We start from the raw sequence: 25,429 nt of genomic DNA, 5'->3' as shown, positions 1-25,429 counted from the left end.
CGTGACGTGTTGTCCTTACTTACTGTCAGTGCCCTCTGTGCCCATCAGCAAAATGGGGGCCGGGCCGTGTGCAGAGTTCACCACACTCTACCCAAGTGCCTACCTGGATCCGGGTCCTGGCACACAGTAGGCTTTCCGTAAATGTGGAATGACCGACAATTCAATTCTCCTGGCCTGGACTGTTCCTATCTCCTCTCTGAGGCACAGAGAGGTTAAGGTGCTTGCCTGACATCACACAGCTGGTGAGCGGGGAAAGCATCGTTGGAACTCTGGTCTGTCTCCAGTTTTTACTCTTGGAGGCAGGGTGGTCTGGGGGCAGGAGTCCGGCCCTGATGCTGCCTTGGGGGAATTACTTCCTGAGCCTCGAGTCCCTCACCAGCGGAGCGGCCACGAGGACACGTGAGTGCTCCCCAAACGCTACGGTTATTGTTACTCTGATCAGCCCCTTAAAGCGAGGGCCTCTCTCCCTCCCATGCCAGGCACGTCCTCGACGTGTTTCCACATCTCTGGAGCTGCCAGACGCCCCCAGCCCACCCTCGCTCTGTTGTCAGAGACTCTGGAGAAGGGCTGTTGACTGATATGATAATTTCGCCGTGGAGCTAAGTCAGTCACTGAGGATCTCCCGGGTCCCCTTCAGCTGAGCGTTCTGTAGGGCTAGGATCTAACAGACCCGCAGAGCTCCCAGATGCCCACTCCTGCACAGAAGGGGGACTTCTTAATAAGACAGTCTGCCTCAAATCGTTTGGAACAAGGCAGGCTGCGGTGATGTAAGGGATAATCGCAACGCTGCTGTTGGAGGATGTCCCGGGTGCTTTCCACGGACTCGTTACCGCTTGTCCTCGGCAATTTCCTGAAGCGTCGTCGCCCCCGGTTTAGAGGTGAGGATTCTGAGGCCTGGAGGCGAAGGGACGGTCTTAAGGACACACGACAGGCCTTTCATGGAGCGGGACTGGAACACAGGCCTGCCAGATCCTAGCCCCCAGGCTTGGTCACCGGCCCAAGCGGCCGCAACTGACCGGTCGATCGCTGTCCTAGGAAACGTCTCAACCAGCATTTGACTAATGGGATCAAGGCCCCCCCATGGGAGCCCCACCCGGACGGCATTCAGTAAGCAGCTGAGGCGCAGTGCACCTGATTTCCTCTCCCACCAGCAGGGGGCAGGACAGTGGTGAGTCTCCCTTGGATACTAAATGGGAAACTGAGGCTGAGAGAAGATGGCCTCGTCTGGAACGGAACGTCCGGCGTCCTGAATGGCCAGCGTCCACGGCCACGCTTCCTGCAGACACGGCTCCCCTCTCCCCCTCCTGGGGACCCACACCGGACCGCTTGCCTGTGGGAACAAACCAACCTCTACACGCCCACCCTCTGCGCAGGCTGTCCCCTCCTGGAGGCCCCCCCCCCCACGCCCTCGGCCGCTGGCACTTACGCTTGCCCCCCACCCAACTGCGCACTGCCTGCGGGCGGAGGTGGCTGAGGCTTGCTCACCTCCGCGGCCCCAGCAACTAACACGGTGCCCGAGGATCTAACGGGAGCTCAAGGGGTTTGTGGAAAGGGGTGAGTGAGTGAGTGGCTCCTCCGGTGGGCGAGAGCCCTCCAGGTGGTTAGGGCCCGGCTGCCGTGGCCTCTCCGTGGTGGCTCTTGTCCCCCCGCTTCCCGGGGCGTCCGTGAAAGCCATCGAGCTGCACAGCTGGGTCTGGTTGACAGGTCCGCCTCCCGCCCCCGCTGATCTCTGCTTCCCTCCTCCCCGCCGCCTGGTGCCTGGTGCCGCGAGGCCGGGAAGTGTGAAAGGGAGGACGCACAGGTGGGCGGGTGGTGGGTGGACAGACAGGTGGACAGATGCCAGTGAGGTGGTGGGTGGGGAGACGGAGAAAACACCTCCCTTTCGGGTGGGGGGGATTGGTTTTGTGGCCTTGCCTGCAGGCAGCTCCAGACATCTGAAGATGGAGACTGAGCCAGGAGAAGGAAGCCGGGGCCCCAGGCAGCCCCGCCCGCCAGTCGCGCCCCACAGCCTGGGCTCTGCCACCAGCATCTGGAACTCACCCCTTCCTCCCTCGGCCCCCTCCCTGCCTCGCCCCTTGCCCACAGCAATAGCCCCAGACCCCTATCCCGCACACGGTGAAGCCCTTCGCCTCCCTTCCCTCCCGGGTCGGCAGTGGCAGGTGCCAAGGCCGCCTGCCTCCATAGCATTCCAGAGCAGGGACGGCAGCCTTGTCTTCAAAAACTGTTCGGAGGGGCCTGGGTGGCTCAGCCGCTTAAGCGTCTGACTTCAGCTCAGGTCACGATCTCGCGGTTCGTGAGTTTGAGCCCCGCGTCGGGCTCTCTGCCGTCAGCACGGAACCCACATCAGATCCTCTGCACCCCCCCCCCCCGCCCTTCCCCCTGCTCGCTCGCTCTCGCTCAAAATAAATAAATAAACTTTAAAAAGAAACTATTCAGGAAAGAAGCTCCCAAGAGCCCCTTCTCGAGCAAAAGAGAACTTTCCGGGATGATGGAAATCGTGGGGCTCTCCAAGACGCTTCTCCAAGACGCCCCACCCCGTGGCGCTTCTCCAAGAAACGTGGCTATGGGACTCAGGACCTGTGATTTCATTTCATGTTAATTAATTACACGAATAAAAAGCGACACGTGGCCAATGGCGAGTGCACCGGACGGCTCACTCTAGGGCCTGTGCCACGGCGGGGCCCCCCCGGTTCCGGAACAGCCCTACCTCCTGCCCTCGTGCCTCCGTCGCACCTCAAAAAACAAAAAGTCAGTGCAAGCACTCACGTTCTTCTTGCCTTTTATTCCAGCATCTCCCAGAGCTCCAATATGTACAGACTTCATTTATACACATAATATACACCATATATACGTATTTATATATATTCACACACCAGCCCACACGCTCTCATACACGCACACGCACACGCCCGTCCAGGAGAGGCGCGTGGCCGTCTCTGAGCCCCGCTCGGCCCGGACAAGAGGTGCTGGGCTTGCCAGGCAGTTGTGAGGTTTTGTGTTTGTTTTTTGCTTTTAAAAAGAAGGCCATTTCCTCCAGAGGTATCCTCTCCCTGCACCCAAACCCCTCCCCCAAAACTCTGAAATATTTTCTTTTTCTTTCTTTCTTTCCTTTCTTTTTTTTTTCTTTCTTTCTTTCTTTCCTTTCTTTTTTTCTTTCTTTCTTTCTTTCTTTCTTTTTTTTTTTTCAAAAGGAAGAGGCTCTCCTCTGCTCGGCCAAGGTAGTTCCGGGAGACCCAGGCCCATCCCCACGGTCCCTGGAAGGCGAGCAGTGCTCCCGGGAGGACCCCGCATGACTGTCGGTCACCACGCCCGCGGCTGCGCGCCCCCGGTGGGGGCTATAGCGTCAAGGGCACCTGCCAGATGAGGAGGGCGCTGTCCGTCTCCCCGCACGGGGCTGGCCTCCCGCTGCCGCCCGAGGCGCTGCCGAAGTTGCGGTAGCCTTGCCCCCCGGAGATGATGGCCACTGAGCAGATCTCCTTGCGGTGGGCGTCCCGGGCGCAGGGCCGGCTGCGCACCCAGACATCCGGGTCATCGGCCATCTCGTAGATGGAGCCGTCCTCCTCACTGTGCTCCAGGGCCGAGCCGTCGGCGGGCGCGGGCTCCCGCACGGACAGCAGCGGGCCCGGGAGGTGGGCCGTGGAGCGCAGGCGGTACTGAAGGAGGATGCCCTTCTTGCGGGTCAGCTCTCGGCCCACGCGGCTCGCGGGCGGGGGCTCGTGAGCCTGCCCATCAGGCTTGTCCTCCTCCGCCCGCGGCCCTTCGGCCTCCTCCTGGTCGCTCCGCAGGATGTCGGGGGCCAAGATGCTGGTAGCCACGGCCAGGAAGGCCACAGGCCCGCAGTGACCGTTGAGCGACACCATGCCTTTCCCTGCAAGAGTGGGGCAGGGAGAAGGGGCCCAGAGGCCCAGCTTTAGAGGAGGCACCCAGACCTCTCTTGGAGAACGTTCTGGGTGGTGTTTTGGTGGATGGTGGAGCCTCCGGGGGAGGGGCTGTCCCACAGCCTAGGGCTATTTTCTGTGGAGGAGCGGGACAGGGGACAGCGGCGACGTTATCAACCACTTGGGGGGGGGGCATCAGTGTGAAAGCGCCAGCCACACGTCTCCGAGCCGTTGGCTCTGCCCAGAGAACCTTCCCCACCCACCTGCCGCTCCGCCCCATCCCCTAAAGCCCAGCTCGAGCCCCTCCGCAGCACCTCCTTCTACACCCACCCACAGATCGCTGAGCGCCTGCGTCTCTGTGCCCCGCGGGCCCGGAACACCTGCCGGCATAGCACCCGCCACCCCAGACCTCAGCTGCCTCCACCAGACTGTCAGCGCTGGGGGGCAGGGTCTCTGCCCGATACGTCCTGGCAAACCCAAGGACTGACACGGGGGGGGGGGGGGGGGGAGCAAAATGACCTCTGTGATGGAAACAGGAGATCTTGTATTTAGGAAGAGACTCTTCCTTAGCAGGGAGGGCGGCTCAAGATCCGGCTGGGCTGGTCTACCCTCAGGGCTTCCCCCCTCCCCCTCCCCACCTCAGCCCTCCGGCAGCAGCTGGAGACCTGGAGACCGCTCTGCCATGACTCTCGGAGGCCAAGAGGGGCCCGGGGCTCTGGGGTCCTCCCTGACCCCGCCCTTGTTCTCCTGGCCTCGGTGCCACAGGTCCCGGCAGACCTCCCGCTGCTCCACAGGAACACATTTGCACACGGACCCCATCCCCAGAGGCCCTCAGTTATTTCGGTCTCTGGAGCCTGGACATGTTGAAGCTTCTATGGGGAGGGAGCAGGAAGGGGCCCGGCCACTATTCAGGGGTCCCCACGAATCCTGAAGCCACTGGACCAAGACACGCTATTGTGCCCACTGGCCGGATTAGGAAACTGAGACTAACTCAGAAAGCAGGTGGGAGACAGAGGGGGAGGGGAGGACGTAATTCCGCCGTGCCACAGCGCCACCTGTGGTGACAGAGGACATTGGAGAATGATGCCTAAACACCTGGGCACGAGACACGCCCTCCCCGGCCACCTGCAGCTGACTGTCCCAGGCCCTGCCCAGACGGGCTCCCAGAGCCTCACCTGTGATCTTGGGGATGCCTTCCAGCCGAGGCACAGGCAGCAGGACGATAACACCCTGGTCGGTGCCCACCCAGAGCAGACCCTGGCAGATCAGGAGGCTGGTGACACACAGGTGCTTTTGGCCTGTGGAGAGAGAAGCCAGCGTGAGCCGCACAGCCTCCCCCGGGGACGGCAGTGGGTTCTGGGGGCTTCGAGGTGAGGAAACGGCTCCTCCTGTGAGACCGGCAGGAAGCTGGATGGGGCTGTGGTCAGGACATGGGCTTGGGAGGCTGACCTGGCTGGATTCCCCAGCTGAGTGCCCCTCTACCCAGCCTGTTTCCACCCGGGGAAAGTGGGACTGTCCGAGGAGGCAAGGGGGTTGAGCCACTGGCCACGGAGCTGGCCCGTGGGGGCCCTCCGTGGCCAGGTGGGGAGCAAAGACAGGGTTTGAGGGCGACGCCGATGTTGGCGCACATGGGATGCCTGGGAAGGGAGCCGGCGTGGACGCAGAAGCGAGGCGAGTCGGCAGTCTGCCGCAGTCCCTCGGTCTCCAGCCCAGGCCTGTCCTTCCGCCCACGCAGGCCCTTCCCCGGGAGAAGGCACAGCGCACCTGGCAGCCCCTGGCCCGATGTGCCAGGAACCAGCACGTTACTGATGGCGGTCCAGATTAGCGCTTGACCGTCCCCCTAGTGCCGTCTCTTCGTTTCATCAAGAATGCGGTGGCAGGGACAGTGCGGGGGTCCCTCTGCCCTTTACAGGCAGGAAGCGCAGCATGAGCCACGCCCCACAGCGGCCCAGAGTGGGGTCTCCAAGGCCAGGCGCTGGGCTCAAACCCGGGCTCTGCCCCTTCCCAGCTACGTGACCCAGGCCGGTCCCTAAACCCCTCTGTGCCGTGGCTCCCTCACCCGCAAGAGGGGACAATGACGATATTCCACAGCCTCGTCCTGAGGATGAAACGAGTCAACGACTGAGCGGAAATCACCTAACTCAGTGCCCGGCACACGGCACATACAGAAAGGTGCCTTCGGGCCCTACTGCTGTTGCCCTGTTGACGACGACGGTCGCCGGAAAAGGGCACGAGGGACAGGCGGCACCGACGCCCCCCTGCCTTCCTAAAGGGCCGTCTTGCTTCTTGCCCGATTCCTCCTGCCCCCCCTAGAGGGGCCAGCTCTTCCCTAAAAGGAAATTCGAACTCATGCCATGTGCCATGGTGATAACAATGCCACGCGGTGTGTGAAATGACGCTCGGAGCGCCGGTTCGCGGCCTGGGCGTGTCTCAGCACCAACAGCAGGGCCAGGAGGCCCCCAACTGCATTTCTGGCAAGTACCCGGGTGCCACTGGTGCGTGCTGGTCCAGGGACCGCACTCTGGAGTTTCTAAAGCACACAGAAACCCGGTCTGGTCGGACGTAAGCCTTGCAGCGGCCTGGGACACGTGTGAGACACGGATGTTATGCCCGTTTTCCAGATGAGGACAGGAAGGCCCAACGAGGTCACCCAGCCGGTGAGTGCGGGGCAGGGGCAGGGCTCAGGTCTGCTGGTTGCAGTCTGTGCGTCTGTTGCCTCTCCGCTCTTGAGCACATTACTGCGGTTCCACGCGGGTAAGGGTACGAGCTTCCTGTGCACGGCAAACAGCCTCCGAGCCGAACGGGGTGGCTCCCCAGGGTTACCCTGTCGGGGTTCACGCGGCACCGTCTAACACAATGGACTCTACCATCACTGACCCACTCACTCGGCACTCCGGGACACCCCAAGCACCTACTACGCGCAGGACTCTGCACTCAGTGCTGGAGGCACAGTGGGAGCCACACACGCAAAGTTCTGCTCTTGAGGAGCAAACACTCTAGGACTTTCTGTGATGATGCAAATGTTATGGATCACGCTGTTCGATGCGGCAGCCACTAGCCACAGGTGGCTCGTGGACACGGGCTATGTAGCTGGTGGGATTAAGGCACTGGATTTTTCATTTCATCCGGTTTTCATCGTCATAGCGGCTACCGTATTAGCACAGTCTAGAGAGCGGAAAGAGGAAGTGAAGACATAAACCAGGAACATAAATACCAGGCAGAGGATTCAGATGGGAGCATGGGGCAGGGAGAGAGTGGGCAGGAAGGTTCCTGAGCTTCTGGAAGGATAGGGAAGCAGGCGTGGGGACGTGACTTTCGAAGGACAAGGAGGAGGCAGCCACCCCGAGCCCCGAGCTAAGGCCTGGGGCACAGCATATGCAAAGGCCCCGTGGCAAGAATAAGAGGGTGGCAGGATCAGACTACAGCCAGCGCAGCTCGGGGATCGGGGGCGGGGGGGTGGAGCTCAAGACAAGCAGAGAGTGGGTAGGCCAGGGTAAGAGCGGTGACTGTTCATTCTGAAGCTACATTCTGGAAGCTACTAGAAGGTCTGAGGAGAGGCGTGGGTGGCCTGGCTTGGAGGAGCGAGCGCTTTGGCCTCAGTGTGGTGGAGGGCAGGGAGGGAGCAAGCAGACCAGCCAGGCAGAGATGTGGTGGCGAGACGCCGTGGTGGCCTGGAGGACGACAAGAAGCCAGCACGTTCGAGATCCGGTCCGAAGTCGAATGGCAACCCTCTGGCAGACTAGAGCGGGTTGGGAGAGCGGACAGGCGTCGAGGGCAACTCCGAGGTGTTTGGTCTCGAGCAGCCGGGCGCCTGGCAGTGCCTGGGACTCCGACGGGAGGGCGGGCCTGGGGTGGAAGGCCACGCTGCCTCCCGGATACGCGGACGCACGTGGTGGGCCTGGCCACGCGACGCGAACTGAGTCCCACTCGCGGTGCTGATTCAATGCGGGAACGCACACCCCGGGAAGAAGAGCCAGGCCCGTGTCTGGACAACAAGGGCCGTTTCACAAACGGGTCTGGGTGTGTGCAAAGCTGGGGCTCCTGCCCACGCCCACGTCAGCTCAAAACGCGCAGACGCCAACCAGGAGGACGGGCTCCCGGCCGGCGGCGGGTGCTCCCAGCCCCTCCTCACCACCTGGCCCCCGCTCGGCCCTGGTCAGGGTCTCCATCGCCCCATCTCTCTCTCTCTCTCTCTCTCTCTCTCGCCGCTTGCTTTCGCAGATGGAAGCCTCGTGAGGGCAGCAGCTCATCTGCACACTCAGAGTTGAGTTGATTCCCCAGCTCGCGGCTCAAGCGCCCTCGGCTCGTGAACAAATGAACGAGCGAGAGCAGAATAGCGAAAAAGGACACGGGTGTGGGTGTCACGCGCGGGGCGTGCGAACTGACAAGTCATTTTCTTTCCCTTCTCTATCAGTGAGTATTATAAACCTGCCTCGCTCAGTTTTATGATTATTGGAAATACACGTGTGTCTGTATAATACACACACACAGTTGGGTGCAGCTCTTAGCCCAGAGTGTACAATCAATAAAAGGAGGCCATTAGGATAACGTCTGTGATTATTAAAAGGACCTAGACTCGTGGCTCAAGATCAGCTCCATCAGAGCCATAAACCCACAAAAATAATTAAGCCCAGAGAGCGAGCAGTGGCAAATTTTTCATCTTGCTGCCTCACCTCCTGTTCCAGGGAACCCTGGGGCCGTGAGCCCAGCAAGAGACGGCTCCCCAATGCCCCCGCATCCTCCCGGCCCCCACTGGACAGCTGAGACCCAGCCGACGAGAGGAGGGCAGCAGGAAACCCAAAGAAGTACCACCAGCATTGAGAAATGACTTCATCTGCAGACCTCATTCTAGGGCCCTTCCTCCTCCCCGTCTGCCTCGAGGAAAAGATCAAGACACTTCACAAACAGTCCGAAAGGAAAAAAAAAAAAAATTCTAATGGTGGATAAATATTTTATCACAGAGACTTAATGCAGCAGTGTTCGACTCACCCAAGCCATCTATCTGGAGATATACAACTTTAAAAGGCTCAGGCTCTTGGAGAACATTTTATTAATGACCTGTCTAGTTAGGAGGAGGGGGGGAGTTTAGGTTCAAAAAATGCATTAATACCAGCCGGGTACATGAGAGGAAGAAAGGGGTCGGGGGAAGGAAGCGTGATAAATTTTTAACACGCCCTTAAAAAAGTCCACACTTAGAGGAGGAACAAATTTATTACTAATTATGCAATTATTTCATTTGGTGGTGTGGAGGAAGAAAAAAAATACTTAAAAGCCTTTTAAAAATATTTCTAATAAAGAATTTACGAATCCTGCTCTGTTGTTCTTCCGCCAGGGGCACAGTGTGAAACGGGTCTGAAGCCGCCCTCTCCCTGGGGCAGCTCCGGCCCGGCTCTTCTGGGGTTTGGGGGGTCCTGGCCCCAGCCCCAGGCTCCACGGTGTCGCTGACTAGGAACGGCCTAGCAGAGGAGGCCCAGGGCACTAACCCCTGGGGAAACTAAGCCTCCCCCACTGCCCAGATGTCCCAGGGCCCAGCCCCAGGGAGGTCTGGCCAGCGAGAGGTGGCTTCTGTCTGCCGGACGTAGCAGGTGCAGCCGGAAGGATATGGGCTGGAGAGTGGGGACCGAGCAGGGAGGCACCCTGGGAGATGTGCAGCCCACAGGGCGGGTACGGCGAGGGGCAGGGATGGCCACGAAGATGAGAACAAAGGTGATGCCAGTGAATGACGCTGCCGTGGACCAGGACTCACTCCAGCCAGAGACTATGGGGTGCTGTCCCTGCCCTGCCTCAGGCAAGGCCCAACCTCCCTGGGAGGCAGGGACCGGGGATCCCAGGGGTTCCCCACCCACCCCAGGTCACGGGGCTGGACGGCAGCAGAGCCAGCCTGACTCCAGCTCTGGTCTGCCCTGTGCCCCACGGCCAGGCTCCAACTCAGATCTCGGCCCCTCCGTGTATAGATGGGGCAACTGAGGCCTGGGAATGGGGACGCTGCCCAGTAAGTCTCGGAGAGGCTGCAGTGAGGGGCCTGGCTCCGGCCTCCTGGGCGTGTGACCTTCCAGGAAATCATTTAGGCTCTGGGGCCTCCATTTACCTGGCCCTGACATAATCATAAGATAGCGAACGCCCTTCCTTCTTCAAAGGGTAACTGCAGAGAACAAGTGAGCCAGTGGGTGTGCAGATGCATTTTGAGCTCACGTGGTAAAGCCACAGTTGTGCCCGAGGGGGCTGCGGCTGTCTACCTGCATCCGGGCCTGTCCGCCAGTCCCGCCTCGGACGGCCTGACGGGATGATTCTTTCTCTCCCCTCCTCTGCCCCCAGATGAAGCTGAGGAGATTTAAAAGGCCCACTTATTTTCTTGTTCCACTAACTTGAAGTAATTTAGCTATCAGCATAAATGTGGAAATATTTTTGTGATATAGAGAAGGTTCTATCATAGGTGAAATAGATTTACCTTGTATAATGGCTAAATACTGTGAAATGCAATGAAACTGAAGAAGGAGGGAAGGAAGGGGAGGGAGGAAGGAAAGGGAGGAAGGAAGGAAGGAAGGAAGGAAGGAAGGAAGGGAAGAAGGAAGGGAAATCAGGGATGAAGGAGGGAGGGAAGGAGGGAAGAACAGGAAAAGAGCCATACCCCAGGTCCCACAGGGCCCACACAGCACACCCTGGGAAGTGTATTATGGCCCTATTTATTCTCCTCACACACCTACCATGCTCCAAGCCCGAGCAAGGTGTCTTCCCATGCCTGAAGGCATTTATCCGGAGCCAGGAAGCCCTCTGTCTAGTCCCACAGACGGACCACAGACCAGCAGGCAGAGAGACCTGCCCAAGCCCCACGGTGGCCGAGCCAGGGCTCTGGCCACCTCTGAAACCATGTCTTCCCCGTTATGCACCGTGGGACTCTCCCACAGACTCCCGGCCCTGCCTCTGGCCTGCCGCGTGACCACGGACAAGCCCCTTCATGGGGTTACGGTGAAACGCGACCCTGTACGTAAAACGCTCGGAACCCAGCTCACTGCAGGGCTTGTGGCAGGCTACTGCCACTGCCCAACGTGGAGCAAGCAACCGCCACCCCGTCGCCACCAGGCCAGACTCAGGGACCATTGTTGTGCCTGGCCGGGAGGAAGCAGGATCTCTGGGCGTGATCTCTGGGTCCCCTGGCTGGAGTCAGGGACCAGGCCTCTGTGGTAAAACAGAGGCCCCCACGCGGCCCCTTAGGTTTTGGCTAACGTGCTTGTCCTTGGCCCAGCCTCACAGGACGGGGAGATCAGTCCCTCAGCTCAGCACACAGCCACTTCTGGCCTCCACACGGCCCATCTGCTGAGTCCTTGTAACAATTAGCTCCCCACCTGCCATGCCGGGCCCGTGTCCCTGGCCCCAGGGCCCCTCGGCTCTCCCAGCTGCCAAACCTAGCCCAGTTTGGACAGGATGGAGCCTCTACAGCCTCCCAGACCAGTCTATTTGTCTCCTGGGGGCTGGGCCAAGCTCTAAAGCCAGCCCGGGGGTAGGAACGGGCCCTGAGCAGGTGTCTGCCCTGGTTCCCTCCGGCACGGCCTGCAGGGTCTGGGCAGCACCTTGGACAGCAGACGGTAAGGGCGCTGCCTGGAGCCGATTCCACAGAGGCAGATGTGGGAGGAGCAGGGTATTAGGTGAGCTCCAACCTTACTCCTCTCCACTGAGCATCACCAGTAGCTCTGCAGGAGGAAGCAGGGCCCCAAGGGGATGACGTCCAAGCCCTTCGCCCTCCCCCTGCCCCCAAAGCCCAACCAGCAAACTAAGAGAGACAGCTGCCTTTCTTAGAAAAACCTCTAAAGAGATAGACCCCTGTCAGCCTTCTCTCTTGCCCCTCGCCTCATGTTCCGAACGTGATGGGAGGCAGAACTGGGTGTCTGGTCAACCTGAGGGGCGGCAGGTGTAGACGGGCCCGGGTTCCCACCCAGTATGGCTTTTTGGCAGCTTCCTGATCTGGAAGTCTGCTGAATTTGGAGCCTCATTTCCCACGAGGGGTGAGAGGGAAGAGCGACGACAGCAAGAGAGGTTTTGGAACGATGCCCTGAGTTCGAATCCCGACCCTGCTGTCTCCCCTCTCGAAGGCCCAGTTTTTGAGGCCGGCCAAACACTCCTGTGAGGGTTAACAACATGGGCTGACCAGGAGGCACCTCCGCCTGGCCATGGAAGATGCTGCACGGATTCCAGCATGTTCCCCGCACAGGCCCAGGACAGCAGGGCGCGATGCCCAACAGCAGCCTCACCCGGCAGGAGGAAGGTGGTCCTGGTGGCGATGTTGATCTCCTGCAGATGCTCCAGTGTCTCAGTGTGGAAGAGGCGGATGGAGGAACCAGAGGAGAAGGCCATCCAGACGCCGCTACCCGCCTTCACCATGTGCGTCACACTCACGGCCTCGTCCTGATGCGCCTCGAAGCTTTGCTGCGGCACAGAGAGAAGGGTGTTGGGGCTGGGCTGGGCCTGCCAGCCGAGCCTCGGGAGGCCAAGCTAGCTAACCCAGCCTCTGCCTGAACCAGACTCAGGGCTAGAAGGGACCCTCAGAAGCCTAGCAGCGAGTAGTGTGCTGGAAAGTGTTTAACTACTGGTGGAGAATCCTGGTTTGCCCTGTCTGCCGATTCCCATGGTGTAAATATTTCCAACATGGGCCGTCTCAAGCTACCCACATGACATCAATGAACAAGGAACTAGGAAAGGGATAACAGACCAAGCTCTAGCGTGCCCCTGTGACACAAGGGAAAGTCAGGGCCAAAAGGCGACACAAGAGGAAGTGGCACCTGATGAATATTATCTAGAGTTACAAAGGAAACAAACGGAACAATCGGGGAAGGGAGGTGGGTCGTGTGAGTCAAATCCTAATCCTTTACATCTCTGCATCCAAATCTTTGCATCTGTGGGGATGCAACACATAATGTCCAAAAACTGACGAGAAACAGCAGGGAGTGGGGTTCAAAATGGTGAAGCAGCAAGATCCTGACCTCACCTCCTCCCACGGACACAATTATCTACACATACGCGTGGAATAATTCCCTCTGAAAGGAACCTGGAAACTGAATGAACTGAGCCTCCACAAGAAATATAAAAGGATGGTGTCGAGACCAGATGAGAGGCAGAGACACCGACGCACCAGAGGGAAAAACCCAGCCGTGGCAGGTCACAATCAAGAGGGATATCAAAGGTAGAGAACTTCCCTGAGGAATGAGGAATTCAAGCTCTACATCAGGCACCTCAACCCTTGGACCCTGCACAGGAGAGATGAGCCCCCCAAACACCAGGCTTTGCAAATCAATGGGGATTATATTCAGAGACTCTAGAAAACCGGAAGGAACAGGAAACTTGCTCCTAAGGGGCTTGCACACACTCACTCAACCTGGAAACCAGTTGAAAACGCCAATTTGAGAAAAGCATACACCACTGATAAAGAAGATCCATTTACTACAAACCTTAGAAGGTCTGCCAGAGTGGCAGAAAACAGCAGGGGCTCTGCCGATGCACTGAGATGCTGGTAGGAGCCCTTTTGTCCATCTCAGTCTATCTTACTAACAATGGTACTGGTGGGCGCCATTTTGGAATTCTCCCTGTAACCTACGTGCGCCAGTGGGTGTACTCCACTGAGAATCTTGTCCACCAATGTGCCCCAGTAGACGTGGACATGCCCACAGCCAGGCCAGGAGCCAGCCCCACCTACCAATGTGTCGCAGCCACAGTCCCACCACAACAGGAGGGCACACACAGCCCACAGAGGGGACAGCCCTTGAGCACCTGGCTCTGGAGACCAAGAAGTTTCCACTTCTGGATCCCATACATCCTCCCCTACGTAAGGCCATTCATTTGAGACTGGGAGAGGTCAGTGATTTACCTAAATACATACAGAAAAACACAGAGTAAGGCAAAATGAAGAGACAGAGGAATATGTTCCAAATTAAAAAAAAAAAAAAAAGACAAAACCTTAAAGAAAGAACTAAATGAAACAGAGATAAGCAATCTACTTGATAAAGAGTTCAAAGTGATGGTCATAAAGATGCTCCCTAAATTCAGGAGAAGGATGGATGAATACAGGGAGAACTTCAACACAGAGAGAGAAAAATAAAAGAAAATACCAAACGGAAATTATAACTGAACTGAAAAATACACGAGAGGGGTCCAACAGCAGACTGGATGAAATACAACAAATCAGCAAGCTGGAAAATAAAGCAATGAAAAACACCCAGGCAGAGCAGCAAAAGGAAAAAAGAATTAAGTAAAGTGAAGACACCTGAAGCAACCTTTGGGACAACATCAAGTGGAATGACATTCACATTATGGGGATCCCAGAAGGCAAAGGGAGAGGGAAAGAGCCAGAAAAAAAGAAATAATGACTGAAAACTCCCCTAACCTGGGGAGGGAATCAGACATCTGGATCCAAGAAACCCGGAGAGTTCTAAACCACATGAACTCGAAGAGAACCACACCAAGATACACTGTAATTAAGATGGTAAAAGTTAAAGGAAGAATCCTGAAAGCAGCAAAGGAAAAACTTGTCAAGTACAAGGAAAACCCCACAAGGCTATCAGTAGATTTCTCAACAGAAACTTTCCAGGTCAGAAACGAGCGGCCTGACACATTTAAAGTGCTGAAAGGAAAAATCTCCCAACCAAGAATTCTCTAACCCAACAAGGTTACCATTCAGAATTGAAGGAGGCATTAAGAGCTTTTCAGATAAGCAAATGCTAAAGGAGTTCTTCACTACCAAACCAGTTCTACAAATACTGCTAAAGGGACTCCTTTAAGCTTAAAAGAAATGGCACTAATCGATAATAAGAAAACATACAAAAGTAAAAATCTCACTGGAATAGGTGAATGTACAGCAAAGGTAATGAGCCAATCACTTATACAGCAAGCATAAAGATGAAAAAATGTAGGGCCGCCTGAGTGGCTCAGTTGGTTAAGCGTCCAACTTCGGCTCAGGTCACGATCTCGTGGTCCGTGAGTTCGAGCCCCGCAGCAGGCTCTGGGCTGACAGCTCAGAGCCTGGAGCCTGCTTCCGATTCTGTGTCTCCCTCTCTCAGCCCCTCCCTTGCTCACGCTCTGTCTCTGTCTCTCAAAAATAAGTAAAAGTGTTTGAAAATTTTTTTTTAAAGATGAAAAGATGGAAGTACTAAAATTAACTAAAATCACAATAATTCACTGAGGGAAAAGCATAAAACAAAAAAATATAAAATGTGTCATCAAACATAAAACATCAAGGGTGGGGAGTAAAAAGGTAAAGCTTTAGAATCTGTTTAAAATTACATTGTTATCAACTTAAAACAGACTGCTATTGCCATAGGAGATTTTACATGAACCTCAAGGTAAGCACAAGGAAAAACTTATAGTAAATACCCAAAAGAAAATGAGAAAGGAACCTAAACATAACAGGAGAAAACCATCAAACCACAAGGGAAGAGAGCAAAAGAAGAAAGGGACAGAACGGGAACTACAAAAACAGCCAGAACACAATTAACAAAATGGCAGTAAGTATACACTTATCAATAATTACTTCAAATGTAAATGGACTGAAAGCTCCAATCAAAAGCCAGAGAGCGGCTGAATGGATACACAGCAAGACCCATCTCTACACTCCCTACGAAGGACTCACTTTGAAGTAAGGACACACACAGACTGAGAGCAAAAGGATGGAAAAAGATATTCCGTGCACAGGGGAATGAAAAGAAAGCTGGGGTAGCAATACTTACACAAAGTAGAGTTGCAAACCAAGCCTGTAATAGACGACAAAGAGGGGCACTACACAAATGATAAAGAGGTCAATCCCAAAGGAGATGTAATTTTTATTAATATATATGCATCCAACAAGGAGCATCAAAATATAGAAAGCAAATCTTAACGGACCTAAATGGAGAAATTGACAGCAACCCAATAATAGTCAGAGACTTTACTACTCCACTTTCCTCAGTGGACAGATCATCCAAACAAAACCAAAAAATCAATAAGGAAACATCGGCCTTAAATGACACATTAGACCAGATGGACTTAACAGGTATATAGAGAACTTTTCGCCCCAAAGCAGCAGAATACACATTCTTCTTCGCAAGGGCACAGGGAACATTGTCCAGGGTAGATCACATGCTGGGCACAAAAGAAGTCTCAGTAGATTCAAGAAAATTGACATTTTATCAAGCATCTTTTCTAGCCACAGTGGTATGAAACCACAAATTAATTATAAGAAGAAAATGAGAAAAACCACAAGTTAGGAAGACCAAAAAACTATGCTACTGAACAATCAACAGGTCAAAAAAGAAATCAAAGAGGAAATTTTAAAGAATACCTAGAACACTTTTCCAAAGAAGACACCCAGATGGCCAACAGACACATGAAACGATGCTCAACATCGCTTATCATCAGGGAAATATAAACCAGAGCCACACTGAGATACCACCTCACACCAGTCAGAGTGGCTAAAATGAACAAATCAGGAAACTACAGATGCTGGCGAGGATGTGGAGAAAGGGGAACCCTCTTGCACAGTTGGTGGGAATGCACACTGGTGCAGCCACTCTGGAAAACAGTGTGGAGGTTCCTCAAAAAATTAAAAATGGAACTACCCTACGAGCAAGCAATAGCACTGCTAGGAATTTACCCAAGGGATACAGGAGTGCTGATGCATAGGGGCACATGTACCCCTATGTTTTTTTTTCAATTTTTTTAATGTTTATTTATTTTTGAGAAAGAGAGACACAGAGCATGAGCAGGGGAGGGGCAGAGAGAGGTGGGGAGCAGACTCCAGGCTCTGAGCTGTCAGCACAGAGCCCGACGCGGGGCTCGAACACACGAACCACGAGATCATCATCTGAGCCGAAGTTGGTTGCCTCACCAACTGAGCCACCCAGGTGCCCCACTAGAAAAGAGATTTTAACAGCAATCAAAAACCTCCCAACAAACAAAAGTCCAGGACCAGGAGGCTTCCCTGATGAGTTCTACCAACATTCAAAGAAGACTTAATACCTACCTTTCCCAAATTCCTCCAAACACTTAAAGGGAAGAAAGCATCCAAACATATTTTACAAGGCCAGCTTCACCCCTGATACCAAAACCAGACATGGACACCACACAAAAAAAGAAAATTACAGGCCAATGTCCTTGATGAACGTAGATGCAAAAATCCTCAACAAAATATTAGCAAGCTGAATCCGACAGTACATTAAAAGAGCCATACACCATGACCAAGTAGAATTTACTCCAGGCATACAAGGATGTTCAACATCTGCCAATCAATTCATGTGATACAGCACATTAGCAAAATGAAAGGTCAAAATCATATGATCATCTCAATAGATGCAGAAGCATTTGGCAAAATGCAACATCCATTTATGATGTTGAAAAACTCTCAAAACAAGGTGGGTACAAGGGAATGTACCTCAACCTTTAACAAAGGCCGTATATGGGACAGTCCTACAGCTGATAGCATCCTCAATGGAGAAAAGCTAAAAGCTTTTCCTCTAAGAGCAGGAACAAGAGAAGGATGTCCACTCTCACCACTGTTATTCGACTTAGTACTAGAAATCCTAGCCACAGCGATGAGGCAAGAAAAGAAATAAATGGCATCCAAATCAGAAAGGAAGAAGTTAAAACTGTCACTATTTGCAGATGACACGATATTGTATGTAGAAAACCTTAAAGACTCCACCCAAAACCCATTACACCTAATAATGAATCTAGTAAAGCTGCAAGAATAAAAAATCAATATACAGACATCTGTGGCATTTCTGTACACTAATCACAGCTCATCAGAAAGAGAAGACAGGACAACAACCCCATTTCCAATTGTTACCAAAAAGAATAAAATACCTAGGGATAAATTTAGCCAAGGAGGGGAAAGACCCGTACATTGAAAACTCTAAGACGTTAATTAAATAAACTGAAGAAGACACGAATAAATGGAAAGATACTCCATGCTCATGGATGGGAAGAATTAATATTATAAAAATGTCCATTCCAGGGTGCCTGGGTGGCTCGGTCAGTTAAGCATCCGACTCCTGGTTTCAGCTCAGGTCATGATCTCATGGTTTGTGGGTTCAAGCCCCACATCGGGCTCTGCATTGGCAGCACGGAGCCTGCTTGGAATTCTCTCTCCCTCTCTCTCTGTCCCTCCCCCACCGCCTCTCTGTCTAAATAAGCTTTCAAGAAATGTTTAATGTCCATACTACCCAAAGCAATCTACAGATTCAACGCAATCCGTATCCAAATTCCAATGCGTACTTCACAGGACTACAACAGAAAATTCTCAAATTTGCATGGAACCACAAAAGACCCCCAATAGCCAAAGCAATCCTGAGAAAGAGACGTAAAACTGGAGGTATCATACTCTCTGATTTCAAAGTACACTACAAAGCTATAATACTCAAAACAGTATTGTTTTTGCATCGGTACAAAAACAGACCCAGGTCAATGGGACAGAACTGAGAGCCTAGAAGTAAACCTGAATAAATAGAACCCATACAACTCAACAACAAAAGCCCCAAACAACCCGATTTAAAAATGGCAGAGAACCTGAATAGGCAAGTCTCCAAAGAAGACTTACAGATGGCCAACAGACACATGAGAAGATTCTCAAGGTCACCAATTATCAGGGAAACGCAAATCAAAACCACAATGAGGCCCCACCTCACACCCGTCAGAATGGCCCCCAGCAAAAAACACAAGGAACAACAGTGTTGGTGAGGATGTTCAGACAAAAGAGCCCTCATGCACTGTTGGTGGGAATGCGCACTGGTGTCACCACCGCAGAAAACAGGATGGAGCTTCCTTGAAAAATTAAGAATAAAAATATCGCATGACCTACTTCTGGGTATTTATCCAAAGAATACAAAAACACTAATTCAAAAAGATACTATGCTCACTATGCTCACTAAAGTTGTATTTACAATAGCCAAGAACATGGTAACAGCCTTAAGTGTCCATCGGGAGATGAACGGATAAAGAAGATGTGGTGTGTTTACACAATGGACTATTTACTACTCAGCCATCAAAAGAATGAAATATGCCATTTGCGACATGGATGGACCTAGAAGGTATTATGTTAAGTGAGATAAGTCAGACAGGGAAAGCCATCCTGCAGAATTCCACTCATATGTGGAATCTGAAAAACCAACACCGAAACAAATGAAATGAAACAAAACCAAACTCACAGATGCTGAGAACAGATGAGCGGTTACCAGAGGGAAAGGGGGGTCGGGGATGGGCAAAGTGTGTGAGAGGTCAACCGTATGGTGACGGAGGGTGAGGCGACTTTGTAGTGTGCACAGTGCCAAACTATAAAGCTGTGCTCCTGAAACTTACGGAATAAAAACAGTTATGGGATGTCAGGCACTTACTATGTTGAAGGCCTCTAACTCTGACTTTGGGTTGGAATTCAAGAAAAGGAAAAAGAAATCGCAGAGCAGACAGATTGGAGCCGGAGGGGTGTTCCTGGCGATTAGAAACAGAACAGGTGCATTTTGTCCCAGGGAGCAGGGCCGGGGTGGGGAGCGGGGAGGCCCCTCAGGAATGAGTGTGCGTGTCAGGGTGCAGCCCGTGGTTAGATGGAGGGGAGAGGTGGGCAGGCGCCGGATCACCCCGGGGCCACCGCCATCCAGTTAGGTGCGGGAGGGGCTAGGCTGGGAAGTGACAGGGTCAGGTTTAGCCCCGAAGGACGTTTGCTTCGCCAGTGAACGTGGCGCTAACACTGCTCGGTTTCTCTGGCCGCAGCCCCGACTCCACCCGGCTCCGATCACCAAGACCTTCAAGCGTTTTCCCCGTTGAGATAAGGACGCTAATGGTGGAGGGGAGCCAAGCCAGGGAGGGCAAGCCTGTGAGAAGGCCAACAAAATTGCTTTTCCGAGCCAGTCCCCGGCAGCTGAGCTCTGCACAGGGCTGAGGGTGGCCTAACAAGTTGGGGGGGTGGGTACAGGAAACTCCAGGGCCCCAGGTTAGGGGAGGAGAGAGGCAGAGCATCATCCTCCTTTCCCCGTGTGCCAGGCCGCCCTCGAGGGGCACGGTTCTATGGCACAGCTCGCCCCTGACTGGGGGCACCCGGAGAGCAGAAGCTGAAGAGGCAGTAGAAATTTCAGAGCCAGGCCCAGTCCACGCCGTGCAAGGGGAGAGGAGGATCTTTGATCCCTCTGGCCCTCACCCCCAAGTGCTGGCTTTCAGTACTCCTTTTCTCCTTCAGAGAAACCCCGAGCAGCCTGCTGTCCTGAACAGACAATGTTCCAGAAGGCCCAGCCCCGGGCACAACACCAGATTCAACAGGACACTTCCCGAGGGGCCTTGCTGGGAAGGGCCAGCCGAGGACTCACCGACGACCCCCATCACAGCCAAGCCGCTGAGGCTGGACCCGACTGCCCACAGTGCCCACCACCAACGAGCAGACAGACGGACAGACGGGGCAGCGGGGTGGGAAGGGCCCCCAACAGGCTCTGGCTGCAGTCTTTTTTCCAAAAACAGCACGCACCCATCTGCACACGAGCGCACACACGCACGCGTGCTGCACAGGAAAGCGTGGGCATGCTCGCCCCTGTGTGCAGCAGGGCTCCTGCCCAGCTCCTAAGAAAGGGCCAGAAGCGTTTCCTGCCTCCCAGAAAGCCAGGCTGCGCTGGAACCGAGAGGCCTAGGGCTGTGGAAAGCCATACCTGAGTCTGCAGCCACTCAGCCCCACATGCTGTTGTCGGAATCCAATTAAGAGAGAAGTCAGCAGTGGAAATCCAGGCTCATTTCTCCAGAGGCGTGACAAGTCTGCCCCCAGGCCCGAACGACTTTACACAAGGCCTGCGCCAACCCGCAAAGCCCAGCGGTCGGGCGGGTGGGGGAAAGGGCAGGATGTATGACCAACAACACGGAGGCCCAGCCCCTCACCCCTCGGTGATCTCCAGGCTCCCTGAGACCCCTCCCCACTCCAGGAGCCCGCCATGGAGCCAAGTCCTGGGAGTCCTGGCCGAGCCTCCTGGGCACACAGGAGGACTAGGTGGCATCCCGCAGCATGGGTCCCACTACCCCTGGGTGGGGGCAGGTGGCAGGGAGGCCCGGCCCTTGCTGCCCGTTGGGCTCGGTGCTGGCATCCCACTTGTCACCTCTGGACCCCTCCTCTATCCCTAGCTGGTCTTGGAGCCCAGGAGTTGGGGTGGGGGCACCCTCTCTCTAAGAGGACTCTATCCCCCTGGTCTTTGAAGAAGGCCCCCTGCCCAGCTGCCACCAGCACAGCCATGCCCCTGCCTCTGAGCTCTGGGAGGCTCTGTGCTTCCTGCCCACTTGACCCCCATGGTCCAGGCATGGCGATCTGCCAGCTGCTTATCCTGAACCAGGAACTGCTCTGTTGGGACGATAATTTTGGACCAGTGGTCTGCAAACAGTGGCCCTCAGACTATACCAGCCTGCCACCTGTTTGGGGAAATTAAGTTTTCTTGCAACATGGTCACAGCCACATAGAAAAGAATCCATTCCAGTGGCTTGGGAACTCAGCACTCTGACCATACACCCCAGGTCCTTAAGGACAAAAAGATCTGCAAAGAAATCCTGAACTTTACCCAGTAGGCTTGGTGTGGGTGGTGGGACAGGCAGAGCGATCCGGAAACTGTGGTGTGGCTGAAGCTCACTGATGTTGGGGGGTGGAGGTCCGTCATCTGGGATCTGAATTGGAGCTGTCCGTATGAACCCTGGCCCTGTGCACCGAAAAGGGTCTGGAGCAATGACCCCCAGCAGTGGAGGGTGCACCAGGTCTCGATTTCCAGACACCGTTCCCCACAAAAGGGAACCAGCCTAGGCACCCCAGAGAAATGGCCGATCAGGGCAGGGGAGGTAACAGGGGAGCTTAAAAGTCCCGATGCAGAAAAGCAAGGAGGTGCCCAACGAACGACGAAGAAGGTGCCCAAAGGACCCAGGAGCCAACACAAACAGCTCCTGGTGGCCACATCGGAGACAATTTGAGTATTAAAAATAATAATGATGGTCTTGGATTACAGTACACTGGGTTTAAAAAAGAATCTAGGGGCACGTGGGCGGCTCAGTCGGTCAGGCATCCGACTCTTGATCTCAGCTCAGGTCACGATCTCAAGGTTCATGAGATCAAATCCTGCATCCGGCTCTGTGCTGACATCGGGGAGCCTCGGCATTCTCTCTCTCTCTCTCTCTCTCTCTCTGCCCGTCCCGTGCTTATGCTCGCGCACGTTCTCTCTCAAAATAAATAAAAACTTTGACAGTTAAATCAACATAAAAAAGAATCTATAAACATGTAGAGGTGGTACAGGAAGGGGGGAGGGCTGAGTCCGGGTAAGGAAACCCCGCTTTAAATAATGAAAGTTCAGGATGAAAGTTTGCTGAGGAACAGGATGTTCACACGTTCCGGAAGAATCACCTGCAGGTGACCAAGGAATTAATTACACAGGGAAACCAGTCCCTTTAGGATGGGGACACCTGAAGGACCCGCCTTCACCGAGTGACAGAGGATGAGGATGGGCCAGCCTGCGTGTCCTGCCCCCTCGTGTGACACAGCGAGAAGTGCACAGCTTCCCCACGCAGGATCTGGCCGAACACCCCAAGCCCATCTGGGGGAACACCAAGCAATTCCTGCTTGTGAATGTTTTATGAGACCCTGGCTTGGATTTCTCAAAAAAGTCAGGATCATGGAGACCAAATAAATAAATAAATAAATAAATAAGGCAGAGAGATTATTCTAGATTAAAAGGAGACTAAAAAGGCCTGAAAAACAAAAGCAAGGTTCAATCCCAGCTGGAGGGTTCGGGAGAGAAGCTATGAAAGATACTTGGGCACAGCTGGGAAATGCCACTCTGCTGATGTTAAATTCCCGGGCACGATAACGCTGTAGAAGTTACGCAGGAGAGCCACGCCGCCCTTCGCTCTTGAGGGGTTAAGCCTCATGATGTCTGCAACGGACTTTTAAATGGTTTAGCCAAAAAAGGGAGCATACATATAAAGTGCGGAAAGAATTATGGCAAAATGATAATGGTTGGTTAACTAGCTAAAGAATATCTGCGTGGTTTTGTACTATTCTTTCAACTTTACTGTTGAAATTTTAAAAATAAAAAGTTTGGGGGGGGGAGGGGGCGACGCCTGGGTGGCTCAGGTGGTTAAGCACCGACTTCGACCCAGGGCATGATCTCACAGTTCGTGAGTTCGAGCCCCGCGTCGGGCTCTGTGCTGACAGCTCGGAGCCCGGAGCCTGCTTCATATTGTGTGTGTGTGTGTGTGTGTGCGTGTGTGTGTGCGTGTGTGTCTGCCCCTTTCCTTCTCATGCTCTGTTTCGGCCTCTCTCTCTCAAATATAAAAAATAAACATTAAAAATGTTAAAAATAAATAAAAAGTTTGGGGAGGGGGAAATTTATTTAAAAAAAAGAAAAAAGCTGGCAGCCAGAGGGAAGGGCCCGGGTCGGAGCCCAGGCTTCTAGCTCATCTCCGTCCAGGTAACTGGCTCTCCTCGCACACCTGTCAACGGAGCCTGGAGGAGAGGCCGCCGTTTGGGGTCCCGGAAGGCTCCACGGGGAGGGCAGGGCGGGCCTCCGTGAGGAGCTGGTCAGGGAGCTGGGAAGAAACCAGGTGGCCTCACCGGCCCACGGCGGCCCGCCTCCCCTCGCCCCGCGGCAGGGGTGCACACAGAGGGTTTCAGGTGACTGACACTGCTCCAAATAGTGCTGACACAGCCCGGCCTCCATCCTACAAAATTTATGTGCCTCCAGGTGCCGCTTCTGTGCTTGGTTTCTATAAATCGCCAGGGTGAGCAGCTCAGCACTCCAAGTCATTAGAGCTGAGAAGGTGCCAGGCGGCCAGGCAGGAGCGCTAGGGTGGTCGGGGCTGGCCGGGGGCTGCCGAGGAAATGGCAGAAGGCTGGCGCAGCTACGGCCCGTGGGCACCTACTGTGTGCCAGGCCCTTCCCGTGCTGTAGGACTGCATCCTTGCAGAGACCTTTACGAGAGAAGAGGGACCACCCGGAAAGGGGAACATGAGCACAGGTGACCCCACGGGGCAGGGGCAGGGGCAGGGGCGCAGCTGGACTCCAAGCTCGGGACTCACCCCCAGACATCTCTGACCGAACGACCCAGCAGAATGGAGGCATACGCGGGGCCCTCCTCCCCACCCCCTGCTTGGTCCCCAGGGCGGGCTGCCCGGCAGGCACAGTCATGGGCCCCTCCAGAGATCACCCACGGAGCACTCGCCAGCCCCTTGGCCAACCCTGCCTCCGCGTAACGCCCTAGCCACCTGGGATGAGGGCCCCTCCCTGCCGTCCCCATCTAACAGGCAGGACACGGAGGCTTCGAGAAATCAATGGTGTGGGGTCACTCCACCAGCCTGGGGCCGGGCCGGGAACGGAGACGCAGGGGTCCCGCTCTGATCCGCTGCTCTGGGTAAGGCACCATCTGTGGTTTAAAGGCAATCGGCATGACGACTCCCGTCCCTTTCTTTATCTGTCTTATTCTTATCAACGCGTCACAGCTGAGAAAACGGAGAGGCTGAATGACACTCACAAAGTCACGGCACAGGAAACGGGGGGGGGGGGGGGAGGTGGTGGCCAGGATTCCAGCTCAGGGTGACCAACCGCCCCGGTCTGCCTGGGGAGGCACCTCTGTAGCACCAGAAGTCCAACGCCCTGTCCTGGGCAAGCTGGGACGGTCCCCCAGAGGGACCCCACAGGCCACACCTGGTCTCCCGGCCACGCACAGACACCTTTGTGCCTCCACACACCTCCTCCAGAGTCCCACCTGCTCACGGCCAAGGGATCACGTGCCAGAAGCAGAGGGGTCCTTCCGGCGCATTTCTCAGGGGGGCCCAGGACGTGACACCCGCTTCCCCCTCTCACCGGCAAGTCGGTCAGCACCCCTGGGGCTCAGCCGACTCATCTCTAAACTGGGGGTGAGGTCGTGTCTGGCTAACAAGAGACGTGACCTGGTGCTGGGCTCTTCCAGCTCAGGGCCACCCCGGGAACCGAAAAGGGAAGGACGGACGGGTGGAGGTCCCCGCACAGCTCCAAGACTGCCAGCCTGTCCCGAACTTTCAACAACCCCGTTTTGGAATCAACTGTGAAAGACTTGGCATCCCTGGTGCATTTTTTCCAGAAAGACGGTCAACTGCTTAGTCTGCAAACCATTTTTGCCCGTGCCTCTAAAAACTAAACTAAAATCCATTGGTGCAGCGGCTACTCTGGAGGGAGTAGAATATGAAAAGCACCTCCGAGCGTGGGCCACTGAGAGTCCCCTCGTTAGTTCCTATTTAATTTCCTTCTGTTGTCCTGGGTTACGTGAGGCGGCAGGCAGTTCCTCTCCACCTGAGGGGGGACGCCGGGCTGGGGGCCACCCGGGGCCACCCAGCACCTTCAGAGGGAGTCTGGCCCTAGCACGTGCCCCAGCCCTGCCCTGCCCTGTGCAAGCAGTGCCCCGGCTGAGCCTGCGGTCTGCCTCTGCCCCAGCCACCGCGGGGGCCCCAGCAAGACAGGGCAGACACAGGACACGCACCTACAGCACCCACAGCACCCGAGCACGTCTGGGCCCCGCTCACCGCAGCTCAGCTCAGCTCACAGAGTCCCCGCAATCCCC

General features: G+C 54.9%; 1 protein-coding gene across 10 annotated transcripts in view; it reads right to left on the bottom strand.

The window, feature by feature from the left end:
* Positions 1 to 2,564: 2,564 nt before the first annotated feature.
* The window catches only part of ARHGEF10L (Rho guanine nucleotide exchange factor 10 like), a 144,160-nt gene continuing 121,295 nt past the window's right edge, over positions 2,565 to 25,429 (bottom strand). For 3 of the 10 annotated variants that reach the window (XM_042993796.1, XM_042993797.1, XM_042993798.1), the window contains 3 exons: positions 12,125 to 12,299; positions 5,054 to 5,176; positions 2,565 to 3,868 (listed from right to left, as the gene is read on the bottom strand). In XM_042993796.1, the coding sequence (XP_042849730.1) occupies positions 3,336 to 3,868; positions 5,054 to 5,176; positions 12,125 to 12,299 (831 nt within the window). In that variant the 3' untranslated portion in view covers positions 2,565 to 3,335. The remainder of the gene's footprint in view (positions 3,869 to 5,053; positions 5,177 to 12,124; positions 12,300 to 25,429) is intronic. The other 7 variants (XM_042993800.1, XM_042993799.1, XM_042993801.1 and 4 more) reach the window with 4 other exon arrangements.

Source organism: Panthera tigris, chromosome C1 (assembly GCF_018350195.1).
Source record: "Panthera tigris isolate Pti1 chromosome C1, P.tigris_Pti1_mat1.1, whole genome shotgun sequence".
Taxonomy (NCBI): Eukaryota; Metazoa; Chordata; class Mammalia; order Carnivora; family Felidae; genus Panthera; species Panthera tigris.
This window is presented reverse-complemented; position numbering and strand designations above follow the sequence as displayed.